At 37.8% G+C, this 16448-nt stretch overlaps 1 protein-coding gene across 1 annotated transcript in view; it reads right to left on the bottom strand.

The window, feature by feature from the left end:
* LOC132142803 (polycystin-1-like) overlaps positions 1 to 16448 on the bottom strand; it is a 72286-nt gene that overhangs the window by 37048 nt on the left and 18790 nt on the right. The window contains exons 7-15 of the mRNA XM_059552939.1: positions 15744 to 16137; positions 13999 to 14176; positions 10664 to 10878; positions 9404 to 9525; positions 9005 to 9152; positions 6005 to 6282; positions 3323 to 4087; positions 1894 to 2025; positions 1628 to 1803 (exon numbers count right to left, since the gene is read on the bottom strand). Of these exons, the coding sequence (XP_059408922.1) occupies positions 1628 to 1803; positions 1894 to 2025; positions 3323 to 4087; positions 6005 to 6282; positions 9005 to 9152; positions 9404 to 9525; positions 10664 to 10878; positions 13999 to 14176; positions 15744 to 16137 (2408 nt within the window). The remainder of the gene's footprint in view (positions 1 to 1627; positions 1804 to 1893; positions 2026 to 3322; positions 4088 to 6004; positions 6283 to 9004; positions 9153 to 9403; positions 9526 to 10663; positions 10879 to 13998; positions 14177 to 15743; positions 16138 to 16448) is intronic.

A 16448-nucleotide genomic window follows, 5' to 3' on the forward strand; every position in this document is an offset into this window, starting at 1 on the left:
TAGCGATTTGATTGGACAGTAGTTGGGGAGATTTAAAAAAAAACTACATTTTTACAGTTTTTTTTTCTTTCTGAATAATGCACACAGTAAGTCCAGGAACATGTATTAAGTTAACTTTGATTTCATGGTGGCTTTAAAGGCAAGCTTAGTGCAGTGTAAAAGAAGGGACTGAAGGATGGGGGAAAGACAACTTTTGATTCTCTCTTGGTGCCTCAGGAATTTGTAAAAGCAAGGTGGCAGGTCTGTTTTGAAGATATTCTTAGCTGGAGGACATAAAAGCTCCCTCTTGCAAATCTCGCTATCTGACTCATCGCTGCAGGAGGGAGAGGTGGAGCTGCTGTTGAATCATGGCCTCGGCTCCCAGCGATACACCTTCATCTCTCGTGGAAGTGGAACCCAAAGGAGAATCAGGTATCGCGATTGACTGAACAAGCGGCGGGCTGAACTCCAGAGATACTGAGCAGACGAGATAAAAGCGCGGTCCTACAGTACTTGTCTGACAGACTTTTTTGACAATAAATAGAGAAATCCATGAAAATAAAAAAATAAAGCAGACGTCTGCAGTGGAGCGCAGCAGTCTTCTGGGGGATGGAATGGAAACTTTGTGAATCTTTCTATGCTCCGCGTTGAAGGGAAAATTCTTGTCAGCATTCTGCGCTAACCACAGACTGTAAATCTAGAGAAAAGTGCCATTTAAAGGGGAGCAGGCTGTGAGTGTGTGTGAGGCGGTGGAAGCCGTAGACAAAAGGTTTGTGTGCAGACTGTGTACATTAAACAGTCATGAGACGAGAATGTAGAAAGTCATCTAACTCTCCAAGTAGAGACTAATTTAAAGAGAGCATTCATTCACAACCCATTTTACATCCATAATGTGGTATAGAAGAAAAAACATGAAAGAGCTTGATTTTACCCTTCAGAAACTGATTAGATTGTAATTGGGTGTTTCATCTCAATGCATCCCAATTCTAGAACTTCTTTATGAAATCGATCATTATTTGCTACTATTACCGTATTTATATGACAATAACAGTCAAAGTGTATAAAATTAGGAATAAATGCATATGACATTATCTGTCAGCTGCAAGTGGATATTTTATTTAGATTATATTACATTTAACCATCATCTAATTTACTTAATAATAATAATAAAAAAATTAACAAAATATTTAATAATAATAATTTTTTACTTTCTATTCATCAATCCTAATAAAATGCATCACTGTAAATGAATTACATTGTAAAATATATTAGAATAGAAAACATTTGTTTTAAATTGTAAAATATTCCTGTTTTCATTGTATTTTTGATCAGATAAATACAGCTTTGTTGAGCAAAAACATCAAACACATTTACAAAAACTTACAGACCCCAAACATTTGAACACTGAGTACATTTTTTATTTATTCTGACAAAAAAGTATAGAATTTAATAATCAACCATAACATGAAAATAATTATTAGATTTGAGTATTTGTGCAACCCTACTTTAAACCCAAATTTACTCTTTTTTTTTTACTATTAAACCATCCTTTATATTGACCTCTGAATCATGAAACTGGTGAAAGCTTTTAATGAATTTGATGGCTCTTTTATTTGAACAGTCAGAGATTTACTGTGAAAGAACATACCAGAAGGTGACGTCCACCGCCATGTCTATCTTCACCGACGCATAGAGGTTCAGGGGCAAACCCTGCTGCACGATTTTGGGGACTCCATGCACGGTCGGCTCAGTCATCGGGTTCATGCGGTCCACCGTGACGTTGAAGTGCTCTGTCAGCACGCTCACCTGGTTCATAGCCGTTACCTAGAAGACGAGAGATGGGTCAGTTGGCAAGTTGATGGAATCAGTGTTTCCTTTCCATAAACTGGGCTGAGTTCAACTGAAACCAGTCACCGTGAGTTTGTACACTGCTGCGTTCTGGTAGATGATATTTAACATGCTGTTATAGTACGTGAAGTATGGTTTATCATCCACTGTCCATTTAAATGACGGGTCTGTTCCTCCCTCCACAGAAGCCATGTAACTCTGTAATACAAGAGGGAGAAGTAGTAGTGGGCAAATAATAAGACTTTTAACGATGAAGGTCAGGGATATAACAACCAGCACGAAACCGTCAGCTTTCTATCTCACAGACATCTTTTATGGACAAAAACATAAAATATCAGCAATAAATACTCTATCCTTGGACAGTAGATGTTTAGAAATCAGTTTAAACTAGCAACCCACATGATTTAAGTAGTTTCTAAAATCTTATAATAAACACACTATCTTTGGAAAGCAGATGTTTATAGTGTAAAGTAAATCTATGCTTAAAAAATGGTTTAAACCAGCCTTAGGTGGTTAGGCTTGTTGGCTTGAGAGAGGTTTTAGGCATCTGTCAGGCTGGGAAACCAGTTTAAAGCAGCAAAAATACAGCAAACCACCTGGTTTAAGCAGTTTTTGAAATATTATCAATAAATGTATTATCCTTCGACAGTAAATGTTTAGAAGGAAGGTAAAGTCATGCTGAGAAAATGGTTTAGACCAGCCTTAGGTGATTATTTGATTGGTTTTGATGGTTTTAGGTACTTGTCAGACTGGATAGTAATTTTATACCAGCACAAAAAACAGCAAGCTAATCACCTGGTTTAATTGGGTTTTAAAATATTAGCAATACACTATCCTTCCTTGGACAACAGATGTTTGAAAGACAAAACAATGCAAAAACAAATGAATTAAACCGACTAATTTGATTTACTGGTCTGTTTTGATGATTGTAGACAGGCTTTGGGGACATTTTAAACCCGAAAAACTGTTTAAACCAGCAAAAAGACCACCTGATTTAAGTGCTTTTTAAAACAGCAGGGGAAAAGGCTTAAACTAGCCTGAGGTGCTTAACTGGGCTATTCTTTTAAGGTTTTAGACATGTTTTGAGCAGCTGTCAGGCTGGGATACCATGTTAAACCAACAAACCACCTGGTCCTATTAACAATAAATACACTATCCTTCAACAGTAGATGTTTAGAAGGTAAATCCAACCTGAAAATTGGTTCAAACCAGCATAAGGAGTTTAGGCTGGTAAACTTTGATGGTTTGAAATGAGTTTTGGGTAGTTGTCGGGTTGGGAAATCAATTTAAACCAGCATAAAAAGTAAAAATTAAATACAATAATCTTGGATGGTAGATATTAAGAAGGTTAAGTCATGGTGGAAAAATGGTTTTAACCCTCCTAAGATGGTTATCGATCTCTGTTTAGATGGTTTTAGACAGGTTTTGGACACTTGCCAGGCTGAGAAACCAGTTAAAACCAGCAAACCACCTTGTTAAATGAGATCTCACTCACCACTACGGACTCCATGAGGACTCTGTGAGCAGGATGGGGTTTGATGACGAGACCCTGGAGAGGTTCTTGCACCCTCGCCTGAATTTGTAGCGATGCATTGGTAACGTCATTCTGGACATGAAGCAACACATTGGTCTGTCCCGGTGTGGACCCGAGCTGGAGGTCAAACCATGCGAACATGGTGTCGTTGTACGGGTCGGGCTGCCTGCATTCTGCCACTTTCGCCATAAGGTTCTCGGGACACGCGTCATGAACGGGAACGGTCTCATTGCTGACCTGCCACCAAATCTGAGCGTCATGCTGCGAGCGGACTGTGACGAGAATCCACGTCTGATTGGGCAGGAAGTACACCGTCCCGTTGCGACTGGTGGGATAGATCACGATTGGGCCCAGAGGTGGAACAACATGGATGGGACAGGATGCAGTGACAGGAAAATCCTCATCGCTGGACGTCACTTCCAAACTGTGGTCACCTAGCTGAGGGAGGCCAGAGCGGAGGAAGGGACCTTGCAGCGTGGTGCTGTTCTGGCCCACGTACAGCACCCTCAGCTGGCACACCACGCCCTCCTCCCAGCCGCCCTCCACATCCACCTGCAGCGTCTCATTGGCGTCCCACCAATAGGAGCGGTTCTGGATGAGCACGCTCTGTTTCCATTGCGACAAGGGGTCGGAGGAGCACTGGAGGAGTCCTGACGGCCCGGCGTCATGCTGCAGGGCCAAGAAGTCACCAGGGGAAACCAATAAGTCCTCTACGTCACCCTGGACCTGAGTGAGAGGGAATGCATAACAATTTAATGTGTGCACTCAAAACAGTTAAGCAACAAGTTCTAGCATCAAGCTGCTTTTTTGTTGCTGTTGTTATGTTTTATTGTGCCAGCTAGCTGGGACAATTAGAAATGCACAATATATCAGTACAGTATCAGTTATCAGATGTGATAATGTGGCAAATGTGCATGCTAATTTGTCCTGTTTTTACATTTAATGAGTCATCTAATGCTCACTAAAAACACTAATAACACTTAATTTTGTAATAATTAGCATGCATCCATTTTTTATATTGTACATTATACGTTTGTGATTTCCTAAATTAACTTGTAGCATGATTCATTTTAATTAACCTTAAGTGTTTTATTTAACAAATAATAAATAACAGATTTTAACATTGATAATAATCAGAAATGTTTCTTGAGCAGCAACATCTGAATGATTTCTGACGGATCATGTGACCCTGAAGAATGGAAGATTGATGCTGAAAAATTGGCTTTGAATCACAGGAATCACTTACATTTTACAATATATTAAAACAGAAAAAGTCTTTGAAAAATATTTAATGAAATTGTTTTTTACTGTATTTTTGATCAAATAAGCCTATGTAAGCAGAAGATTTTATTTAATTTTTTTAATAATAAAATCTACCCAACCCCAATCTTATGAATGAGAGTCTAAATATATAAATCTGGATTCCCACTTTGACATTCTGTGAATTTTATGCAATTTTTGTTTGCTCAGAATGCATAATATTCAATATTTGTTCATATATACAATGTGTTCGAATTGGTTTTGTGAAGCTTTCCAAACAACGCCAGCTAAATACATCTGAAAAAGTCGATATATATCCCATTCTGAGGTAATACACCAGCTTTATTTATATATTTTTCTGTTAATCATCTTCCATTTCAAAACACCGCTTGCGATAACATTCTATCGTTTATAAAATGCAGAGTTCGGAGAGCAAAACCTGACCAAATGTCAACACATCGGTGAACGCGAGGGGGACAGTGATTACCCTGAATAATGTCCCGACCTCTGGAACTACACTGTGCCCTGAAACAGACCTCAAATACCACAGAAAAACACAAAAACATCCCCAAAAGAAAGCTGGGAAGAGAAGCATGTCTCTTCATCAGACACGCTGAGGGTCATTATTAGGACTGGCTTTCAGGCAGCAGGGAGAGTGGAAATAATTAACTGTGATCTGAACATCACTCGAGGACATTCTGAGCCGCCCCGCATTTACTCTTCAAACGCTCTGTTTAGGAAGAACACACTGAAGGAGGGTGAAGTAAACGACCCGCAGGCCCACACACACACACTCAACCTTTCATTAAACGCTCAATGCTCTCACATTTCATCCTGAAGCTCAAGCATGCTGGACCTGTGGTCTGTTCCAGATTTACAGACGAGAACTACGGTGAAATCCCTCGAGACATTCATATTTCAACAAACGAACAAAAAAAAACTAGAAATTTTGCATAAAACGAAATCTATTTTTAGAACAATTATTTGTATTTTGTTGTTATTTTTGAAAAAGAATCACATTTTAATTTACACAATTCTGATCTTTTTTTTTATTGTTCTCAAAGTTGATTAATGCTTTTTTTTTAATAGATTTTTGTTTTTTTTACACAAAAGCTTTTCAGCGTAAATTACTCAAAGCAAATTTAGTTCCATTTAAATTATTATATAATTATTATATTATATAATTAAATTATTATAAATTATTCACATTAATGTAATGTGTTATGTTCTTGAGCATTTTAGCGAGTACAAAATATGAATTTCTTCATTCTTTAGTAAAGCTATGAGACATATTCTCGACTGTTTTCATAAATTTCTTCATTCCAGGAATCCAGTCTGGTTTTGATTAGGTGCAGGTCCAGGTCTTTATTCGGTCAAACTCACCAGGATGCTGGATGCCTGTCCGGCCGGTAGGGTGATCAGCACCTCCCCGACGAGTCTGTAATCAGGATACTGTGTGCCCGCAGGCAGAGGACTGACCCCAGAACAGTTAACACAAGCCCCGGGATGACAGGGGCTGGCCAAGGGCAGACAGCGCTCAGTGAATGGACAGTACTGTCGTCCCGCCGGACACGATGGGGCCGCCGATGGGACGGATGTGTCATCGATCCACTCATCCAGGGCCTGACAGACAGTGATGGGGGCGCACAGGTCCCCACAACCTGAAGAAGAGTCCGGACAAATCCATTTATCATTACAAATCATGCAGATACAATACACAGAACAATATTAATTTTATTAGAATGACTGTGAGGTGTTGGCTGTTTTGGATGGATGGATGGATGGATGGATGGATGGATGGATGGATGGATGGATGGATGGATGGATGGATGGATGGATGGATGGATGGATGGATGGATAGATAGATAGATAGGCAAGTATACAGTATATTCAGTTTTCTAACCTAATTTTAAGGTCCAGTTATATCTAGTTGATCTGTTGATATATTTATCTAAAATGTTTCTCTTTTTTTCAAAAAAGTATGCATTATTTTTTGTCTCATACACAGTACCATGGACACTTTATTACATCTATACATTTCTAAAATGTTTGATATTTTATTCAGCATATTACATCGATTATTTTATAACTATTTAAAGAATTATTGTAACAGATATTGAGATGGATATAAAATCATATAAATCATTAACGGAATATTTACTTTGCAAATTCTTTTCACACATTGCTTTTCTTTACAGATAATTACTTCTGAACGCTGTACATGCCCCTAACTTTAGATACAAAAATCTATTACATGATTGGGTATTGACTTCATCAGCTAACACACTTTAATCTGTAAACATTAAAATAAAGTTCATGTATCTTATATTTCATCATTAAATTATTAAAAGTGTAAAACACAGAAGAGGTCACTGCTCACTTGACTATTTTCTCTCAGCGGCCTGATTGAACAGATCCAGAGTTTGGGCATGTCGATGCATGTCTGGAGGTTATTTATTAACCGAGTTCGCTCGGTTTGCAAACACAATCGACACGAAGAAATGACCTTGACTGGCAGCACAAAACAAAATCTGGTCCACCGAGAACACTCTCCACATCTGATTTCATTTAAAAGTAAAATGATGATCTACTCTTGTGTACTAATCGCCTGCAGAGCTGCTTACGCATGTATTTGTTTGTTTGTTTGTTTATCTCGGAGCGCAGTCTGTTCTTGCACGGCAAACGGCCAAGTCACCAAACAAGCCTGTTACTATGACGATGGGCATCTGGAGATAACATCTATGTACTGATTAAAACACAGCACATTAATACTCAGGACTCCTTAAAGCAGGGGTGTCCAGTCCTGCTCCTGGAGGGACACTGTACTGCAGAGTTCAGCTCCAAGCCCAGATAAACACACATGAAGCAGCCAATCAAGCTCTTACCAGGATTACTACAAACTTCCAGGCATAGCTGGAGCTAAACTCTGCAGGACCGAGTCTGAAGACCCCGGCCTTAAAGGAAAGTCATACGAGAGCTGTGTGGGTGACCACTTCTTTAAGAAGTCATGCATATTTAAACACAATGCATCCCTTAATGCAAAGTTATGCTGTAAACAATGACAATAATTCGAAATAAAAATGCTGTGTTGAACACATCCCCTGTTTCAAAAGATTGAAATTAAACAAAGTATTACTAACATTATATATAGACACACTGGCATGTAAATGCAACTAAATAAATAAATCTTTTCCCCCTACAGCTTGCTCTTTTTGTTTCTTGTAGTGCCAGTGCCGCTTATCTGTTAGTGTTGGATCGATTGATGTTTGTCATTCTTCTGTCTCTGCTCATGTTGTATTGATCAGGAGGAAGCAGCAGAGGCTTTTGGGTAAGGGCTCAGACAGGAAGGTGTCCGTGCAGTATAAAGTGACCTTGGTGACTCTCTCTGTGCTGTTATCAGTCCGAGCCACACTCTCTCTCTCTGTAACCTATTTCCTTTACATTTATCACCCACATACTCTCCAGATTCGTCTTTCTGGAACATCTCCAGATTCATCTTATTTATGAATATGAATCTAGTGTCTGTTTTCAGGGGTTGAAAGGGTGAGAGAGATGGAGAGAGAAACTACAGAGGTGAAATAAATTCAGTTTTAATTCAAGTTTTCTTAGGGATAAATGCATAATTTTCTTATGCTCTAAACTATAGTGAGCCCTTTTACATTACAGTTAACAACAGAGTCCAAACTTACATTTAATTACTATTTATTTTTAAAAATAACAAGCAACGTTCAACTTTAAAAAAAAAATTATACAATCGTGTTAACTGCACATAATGCAGTTTTTAATTTAACTTCTAAATGATAAAAGTAGTCTAATATTTGGTGAAATGCTCTTGTCTAAACGAGCTGTGGACACTGATGACTGTCTGAGGCCAATGGACAGAATTTGAAAGATGAGACTTTCTATCTTATCAAAAATAACATTATATATAACTGGAAGTTTCCAATGAAGATCCACTCGCGCAGTGGCTAAAACAACGTGTACTGAACCAAAAGACCTTTACCGAAATAAAATAAAATAATATTACATTTACTATTCATTTATTACTCTACTTTTTTAATTTTATAAAAAAAAATTAGGTTTGGGCTAGCCTGTAGTAATTGACTCAACTAAAAATACTAAAAGTCTATGGTACACTACCATTCAAAGTTTGGGGATGGTGAGATTTTTTCTTAAAAAAAAAAAAGAAATTAATACTTTTATTCAGCAAGGATGCATTAAATTCCTTTCTATTCATCAATCTTGAAAAATGTATTATGGTTCCCACAAAAATATGAAGCAGCACAACTGTTTCCAACATGGATAATAAACAGAAATGTTTAATAAGCAGCAAATCAGCATATTAGAATGGCTTCTGAAGGATCATGGGTGTGTGTGTTGTACCTGGCAGCAGCTTGTGTGTGAGTCTCTGGCAGTGTGGTCGGTACACCTGAAAGCGCAGCTGAGTGTTTGCGCTCAGAGACTGTGTGATCAGCTCCAGAGACGACAGCCGTCCTGCGCTCAGAAAACTCAGTCCTGGGAACAGCAGCAGCTGCACACACACACATGCATGAACTGACTGATGGATGGATGGATTGATTGATTGAAATGAACACCAAAAGATACAAACAATACACAAACAGGCTTCACACAAAATTTCAATTAAAAACAAAAAACAGAATTGAATTCCTAGAATTTACCTTGGTGAACATACTAATACAACAATACACAGTTTATATAAAAACCTCTTTTCGGATCTATACTAGTTCTGAAGGAGTTGTGTGTGTGTGTGTGTGTGTTTACCTCGACGGTCCTGGCGGGTGTGTTGAGCGCAGAGGTGTGTGTCGCTGTGACGTGGCTCAGAGGACTGTGGGAATGAAACACAGCGGTGCCCACCATATACACAGCGGCATCAGGAACACGCACTGCAGACAAACACAGACATCTCCAGCTGCTTATCAGGCGTCCAAATGTAACTGAAAAGAGTCTCCTGTGTGCATTCAGACTCGAGAAAACGTCTGTCCCATCAGCACTCATTATCACATGAATCAGTTTTCTCAATATGAGCACACAAACACACTTGAATGAATCAGCTTCAGCTGTTTGAGCTGCTGTGCGTGTTTTGATCTATGCATCACCATTCTGAGGTGTTCAATGCATTGAACTTTAAATAATAAAAAGAAAAAGCTGAATTCCACATCAGGGAGAGAATAAGAAGTGAACTGAGCTCAACTGGGTGCAAAGGGAATAACTGTGTGCCGTGACATAACATCTCTGCCGTTTCAATTTGAAAGTGCAATACATTTTTAGTGACCCTGTTATTTGGGAATTTATGATTTGAATTTCATCTCATCTGCTGAATTTGCTACACTATAATGGTAGACCTTCAAAGCAGCAATGGTTACTGTAAGGTCATTTCCAATGGAAATTCAAATAAAATATGATTTATATCATTCTGTGTCAATTTGAACTTAGCTCATGTGTTTGAGTTGCATGATTGGAGCAGGTCAACTCCCCTTATCAATCAGACTGCAGTATGAAGAACTGGTTTTATAGTTTATATCAACTATACACTGTCCAGCTGCTTTACAGCTTTCACTTTTAATAAAGTCTGACTTTTGTCAACATTTTTGTACTGTATATATATATATATATATATATATATTCTTCATCCATATTGCAAGGGATTGCAGGCAATATTAGCTAAAAAAGCATGCAGAGATCCATATAAAATCCACAGAAAATATTACAGATTTTTTACATTTGCACCAATTAAAAAGATGCATACTATATAATACACAAACTGAGATGCATCTGTAGACTTCATGAGATCCAGAAGTACAGTATGTCTGTGCTTAATGCATGAGCTTGCATTTGTTATTATTACTTTCAAAATTGTAGGAATTGACTCCATTTTGGCACAAAAACTATGAATTGATAACTAACGCAAATGCCATTCTTTGATTTTTCAAGTTTTATTTTGGATGCACCAATCCAAATGATGCATACGAGTATCTATAGTATGCAAACTGGAGCTATAGATTCCAGAGGTGTGTTGTTTACCTTGGCGTCTGAACTGGCAGACAAAAGCTCGTTTGGCGGTGCAGGGGTGTGAGCTGGGCTGCCCGCTGCCGTCCAGTGACACGCACACTTTTCCATGCTGCAGTATTGCCCGCTCCCTCGTGCCCTCCTCCCCCGCCAGGACCTCCGAACCGTCCACCCAGCGCAGGACACGGGGAGAATACTGATCACTCAAACCCAACCATGCGCCGCGCTCCCTGCAATGCACACACAGTCAACATCATCACAAATAAGACTCCAGAGCTGTGTCCGATCCAAAAAGAAATAGCTCATTTAAAAAAGAGAATAGACTTCTTTTGTTTTGTTTTTTTCACAGATTGAGAATGACATGAATAAACAATGACATAATCATCACTGCCGGCCCAACCATTGCTTTTGCTTTCCATTTAATCTCATTAGCATTCAGGAGTAGGGACTGAGATTTTAAAAAAATGTCGTTTGTGATTTTTCTTTCCTACTGTATAAGTTTCCCGTTGGAATCAAAAGCAAACAGGATGTTAATGCAAGGCGAATGCGCTCTTGATGTTTTATGCATAGTGTGTTCGGAGCTTCAATAACTCTAATAAAGCAGCAGCCGAGGGGAATGTGTGCCTTAATGACGAATTATTGAACCAGATGGGACGCAGATAATTTTGAAGTTTCATTTGCCTTTAAACGAGACTGAATGGTGACTCAAACAAGGAGCAAATAGGCCGCAGTGTACAAATCACAGAATAAAGTCACATGTACGACAATAGCTTCATTATATTTTCCTAGAATTCCTGCAAAAATGTATCTAATATATCATTTGAAATGAGTCATTTTGATATTTTAATGCATTTTAGATCGGGGTAATTATTATCCTTAATTTTAACTTTTAAAAACACATTTGATCTTAGTGTTGCGTTTGACACCATACTGTAGATCTTGACATACTCATAGTTTGATTACAAAACTATACAGGTATTCAAGGGCAGGCTCTAAGATGGTTTAGCTCTTACCTGTCTGAACGCTACCCTTTTGTTTATTTAAATGGGGAGTCATCTCATTTATCACCAGTAAAATATGGAGTGCCACAAGGATCCGTCCTAGGTCCTCTTCTATTTTCAATATACATGTTCCCCTTGGTAATATTATTAGACAATACGGGATTAGTTTCCATTGTTATGCTGATGATACTCAGCTATATATCTCAACGAGACTAGATAAAAGATTGAATGACCAATAATTTTCTCCTATTAAATTCAGATAAGACAGAGAAATGAATTATTGGACCAAAAACAGTACACAGAATCTAATGGACTACAGTTTGCAACTAGATGGATGAACTGTTACTTCCTCTACAGCTAATTCAAAACAAATAATACTAAAATAAAACCAGTCCAAACTTATAAAAATCTTCTTTAGAAAAAAAAATGATTTACACACATTTCTCAAGAAATTCTTAAGAATGTGTTTGGATTCTTTAAAAATTCTTTCAAAGTCCTCAAATGGTTTATATAAATTATTTTTAAGGAGGATTTTTAAGAACATTCTTCTGAAGAATTGGAATTATTTTTCTTTTTTGACTTGTAATGCAAGTGTTTTTGTGAAAACAAAATTTTTTTCCAGCCCGGAAAACCGGCAGTAATGCCACAGCCTTTGACAGGTCTATTACACGGAACACACACACACACACACACACACACACATACATGGTTGTAACTGCTGAAGTCGACATCTCACATCTGTGAAAACTACAAACGAAAGAGAAGAAATGAGAATGGAAAAAAGGGACAAAAAATATGACTCTTTGTGCCAGAAAAGAAACAATAAAAAGTGGTCTGTTCACTTGTGCATTCTTACATAAGACGTGTGTGTGTGTGTGTGTTTTGGGTATGTGGCCCATCTGCAGCAGGTTGAAGAGATAGAAAACACTGTTCCTCCAACATTTGCTCTGTCTCTCTCACTCTCTCTTGCTTTGGTCAGTGGAAGCTCTGCCCACAAATTAATGATGGGTGTGGAACAGAAGACAGGAAACACTCTCTCACACACACACACTCACATAGATAAACACACATAAACACACAGAACTGGCGTCTTCTCCCTCCTGGAGTGTAACGTATTTCCACAGCTGTGCTTCAGCACATGTGTAACATCACTGTGTGTGTGTGTGTGTGTGTGTGTGTGTGTTCACACCTATAAACATTCCATCGCTAAAGAAGAAAGTTACACACACGGTTGAGAGTACAGACACTACTTAATTTTTCTTTAGTTTTCACATTTTCTAACATTTTTAAGTCGTGAAATCACTGGATGAATGTATGGTAATGACTCCTCTATCTATAATATTGCTTTCTCCAGTGAAGAAGTCGTCTGATCTGAATCAGGAGAGAAATATGCACAGATCAAGCACCAAAACAGTTTGGATTCTAACATACTGTAAGAGGACAACAGAGGATGGACTTTTTCAGTGGAGGAAGAGTTATATTTATATATTTATATAAGAATTATAGATGAAGTGACAGTTTGAAGTTAAAAACATTTTAATGATGGGTTTGTTTCTTACAAACATGAAGCTTCTCGCTTCAAAAGACACTAACTGATGGACTGGAGTGGTGTGAATTATCTGTGGATTATTGTGGTGTTTGGATTCTCGTTCTGACGGCACCCATTCACTGTAGAGGATCCACTGGTGAGCAAGTGATGCAATGCTACATTTCTCCAAATCTGATTGTGGAACAAACTCATTTACGTCTCAGATGACCTGAAAGTGAGTACATTTTCAGCTAATTTTTATTTTTGGGTGAACTATTCCTTTAACACTAGAAAAATAGGGGTAACAAAAATAAACTTAATTTAAAGGGAAAATCAGATTTTGTTTCTTTTTGGCAGATATATTTTTTTCTTGAAACTCAATTTTGAACTTAAGAAAACATACTTAATATCTTATGTTGTATTGCTGTTCATGTAAAATAATTTTTTGCTTTATATCTGTAATGTTTTCACACGTTCAATATTCTAATTAGACACTTTTCACATTATAAGACATGTTCACTTCATCAAGTGTGCGTCAGGTTTTTGAATGTTCTGGCCTTTCTGTCGTGAACTGGGCAGCACTGAGAGTGACTTTAAAAGGCATTTCCCATGATGCCCTGCTGCTGTTACAAAGTGAAATTCTAGAGGACTCGACTAGAGCGAAGAAAACGTGAACAGGGTTCAAAAAGCGGCACAGGTATCAGTGAAAAATGTTGCATTGGCAGTGGAATTTAAAATGTTTAAATCTGAAATTGGCCTACAAGCCTACAGAGGTTTCCAAACAACAGTTGAAAAAGCATTTCAAGCCGTTTCCGACTCACTGTGTGATTCGAGAGGCCAGAAGATCCCGGACGGTTTGGGAATGCACCACGGCGAGCTCCCCTCCACGGGCTGAACAATTGCGACGTGCATCTGACCAGCTGACTTCCTCCGACACCAACAGGAAACAGCGGGACGAGTCAGCGTGATGGATCGCACCTGGCAAACACAGCGGCTCCGCTATAGGGCCAGAAAGAGAAACTTAATCGAATCAAATCAAATAGTTTTTGGAAGAATCACATAAAAAAAGTTAACCAAAGCTGCATTTTTTGAATTATAAATAATTTAAAAAATTACAATTAAAAAAATGATCAAATAACTTTAATAATTAATTTTAATATATTTATTAAATATAAAATGCATATATTTATTTTGTCTTTAGTGTCATAGGATTTCTTCAGAAAACATTTTCATGTGCTGATTTTAAAAGGCTGATTGTGAAAATTCACAATTTTAATCATGCATAAGGGTCCATACATGCAACAAATATTAATAATTTATAATTAATATTAACATAAAAACCTAGTTATATGCTAAATTTGTTGAAAACATGACCATAAAAAGCATATCAACATATCACTTGATTTCACAAAACGCTGTCTATTTATTATGTACTTTTATGGATAAGTCATTTTAAAAGTCATTAACCTATATTAAATGTCATCTGGGTCATTTTTTTAATCTTATGTTTTGTTCATGGTTTTCGATGATCTCATTCAACCTTTTCATGTTGACATCTAATTTCATGAGCTTCTACCAAATGACAGATGAGTGTAATCGGACGTTAACAACAAAATGTTTTAAAAGCTGATAAGCCTGTTTATCGTCTATGGTAAGTTGGATTAGGCATTGTTTTTCCCGCTGTAAGTAAATCAGTAATGATTTGCTCTGCTTCTGTAACCCGTTTTCTTCTCATCCCTCCTCTTGGGATCAGCGCAGTGCACTTTTATCTGTTCTCTCAAAGCAAACAATGACGGACAGATCTCTGCAGGACTGATAAACAAACGAGAGAATCTTCCCATGCCATCGCTCAACAGGAACAGTCATGCTTTGTGTGAGAGATGGGACATTTCTGGCTTGATAGATCATGAAAAGCAGGATATTTTGAGAGACAGTCCCATGGTCATTTCAGAGCGTTATATCCAAGCTGTCCTGAATAACCGTGCATGTGAGAATGAATCATCAAGAGAAGTCCCTTTTAAATCATCATGCTACAGCTCAGACAATGTGGCATTTATCATTTGTAATAACAATCCTAAAATGCACTGTGATGACTATAGTAAAAAAATAACAATAGAAAATTGCAGAGAAATATTTTTTTTAAACCAATAATATTTGATTATTTTTGTATACACAACCAATTTCTAATGCTGTAATATAATATAATATAATATAATATAATATAATATAATATAATATAATATAATATAATATAATATAATATAATATAATATAATATAATATAATATAATATAATATAATTAATATTTGTGGTCAGTAAGATTTTTAAATGTTTCTGAAAGAAGTCTATTCTGCTGCATTTATTTGATCGAAAATACAGTAAAAACAATAATATTGTGAAATATTATTACAATTTAAAAGAAAAACTGTTTTCTATTGTAATATGTTTTAAAATGTAATTTACTGCTGTGATGCAAAACTGAATTTTCAGCCTCATTCCTCCAGTCTTCAGTGTCACATCATTATTCTGATATGTTTATATTATAGCATATGTTTTGTCTTGTACCTCTTGCTATCTCTCCTCCATCCTTTGTGATCCTCCAGTCCACAGTTATGCCCACTCCGCCCCAGTTGACCAGAGAGACCGCCTCCTCCAGGCTCTGACCGGCCACTATGAGTTCAGGGCAGCGGAGCTCGAGTCGAGGGGGCAGTTCAACGCTCACGTTCCCCTGTGCCACGATCTCCTGGTGACCCGCTGAGAGACTCACTTGAGCCTGGTACCGTCCCGGGACACCGTACTTATGCCTTGCTGTAGTGTTGGCTGTTGAGATGTTGACCCGGGGTGAAAGGTCACCGAAGTCCCATGAGAAAGAGGCAGGGAAGACGGACGAGGTGACAGACAGGACAGCCTCCGAATGAACAGACACACGGCGGGAAGCAAGAGAGGCGGAGAAATTCACCTGTGGGCGGAGAGCGAATTCAAACACTAGCATTCAAAAGTTTGGGTTCTCAAATTCTAAACCTAAAACTGCCAATGGTAAAGTATATACTCTTTAGTACGCAGTATGCCACTCCACCTCACAGCCCAATGCATTATGGGTAATATCACACCCAAAAAGTATGCATATATTACCTTTAAAAAAACTCCCCAGGAATTGTACACAATCCAGGAATTTTTAGTGAAATATTTATAGTGTACCATGATTTGAAATGCAAATAGGTGAGCTCATCTAAGTCTGAGTGACCTATCACACGAGTCGAATTAACTCTA

The sequence above is a fragment of the Carassius carassius genome, chromosome 6, assembly GCF_963082965.1.
Source record: "Carassius carassius chromosome 6, fCarCar2.1, whole genome shotgun sequence".
Classification (NCBI taxonomy): Eukaryota; Metazoa; Chordata; class Actinopteri; order Cypriniformes; family Cyprinidae; genus Carassius; species Carassius carassius.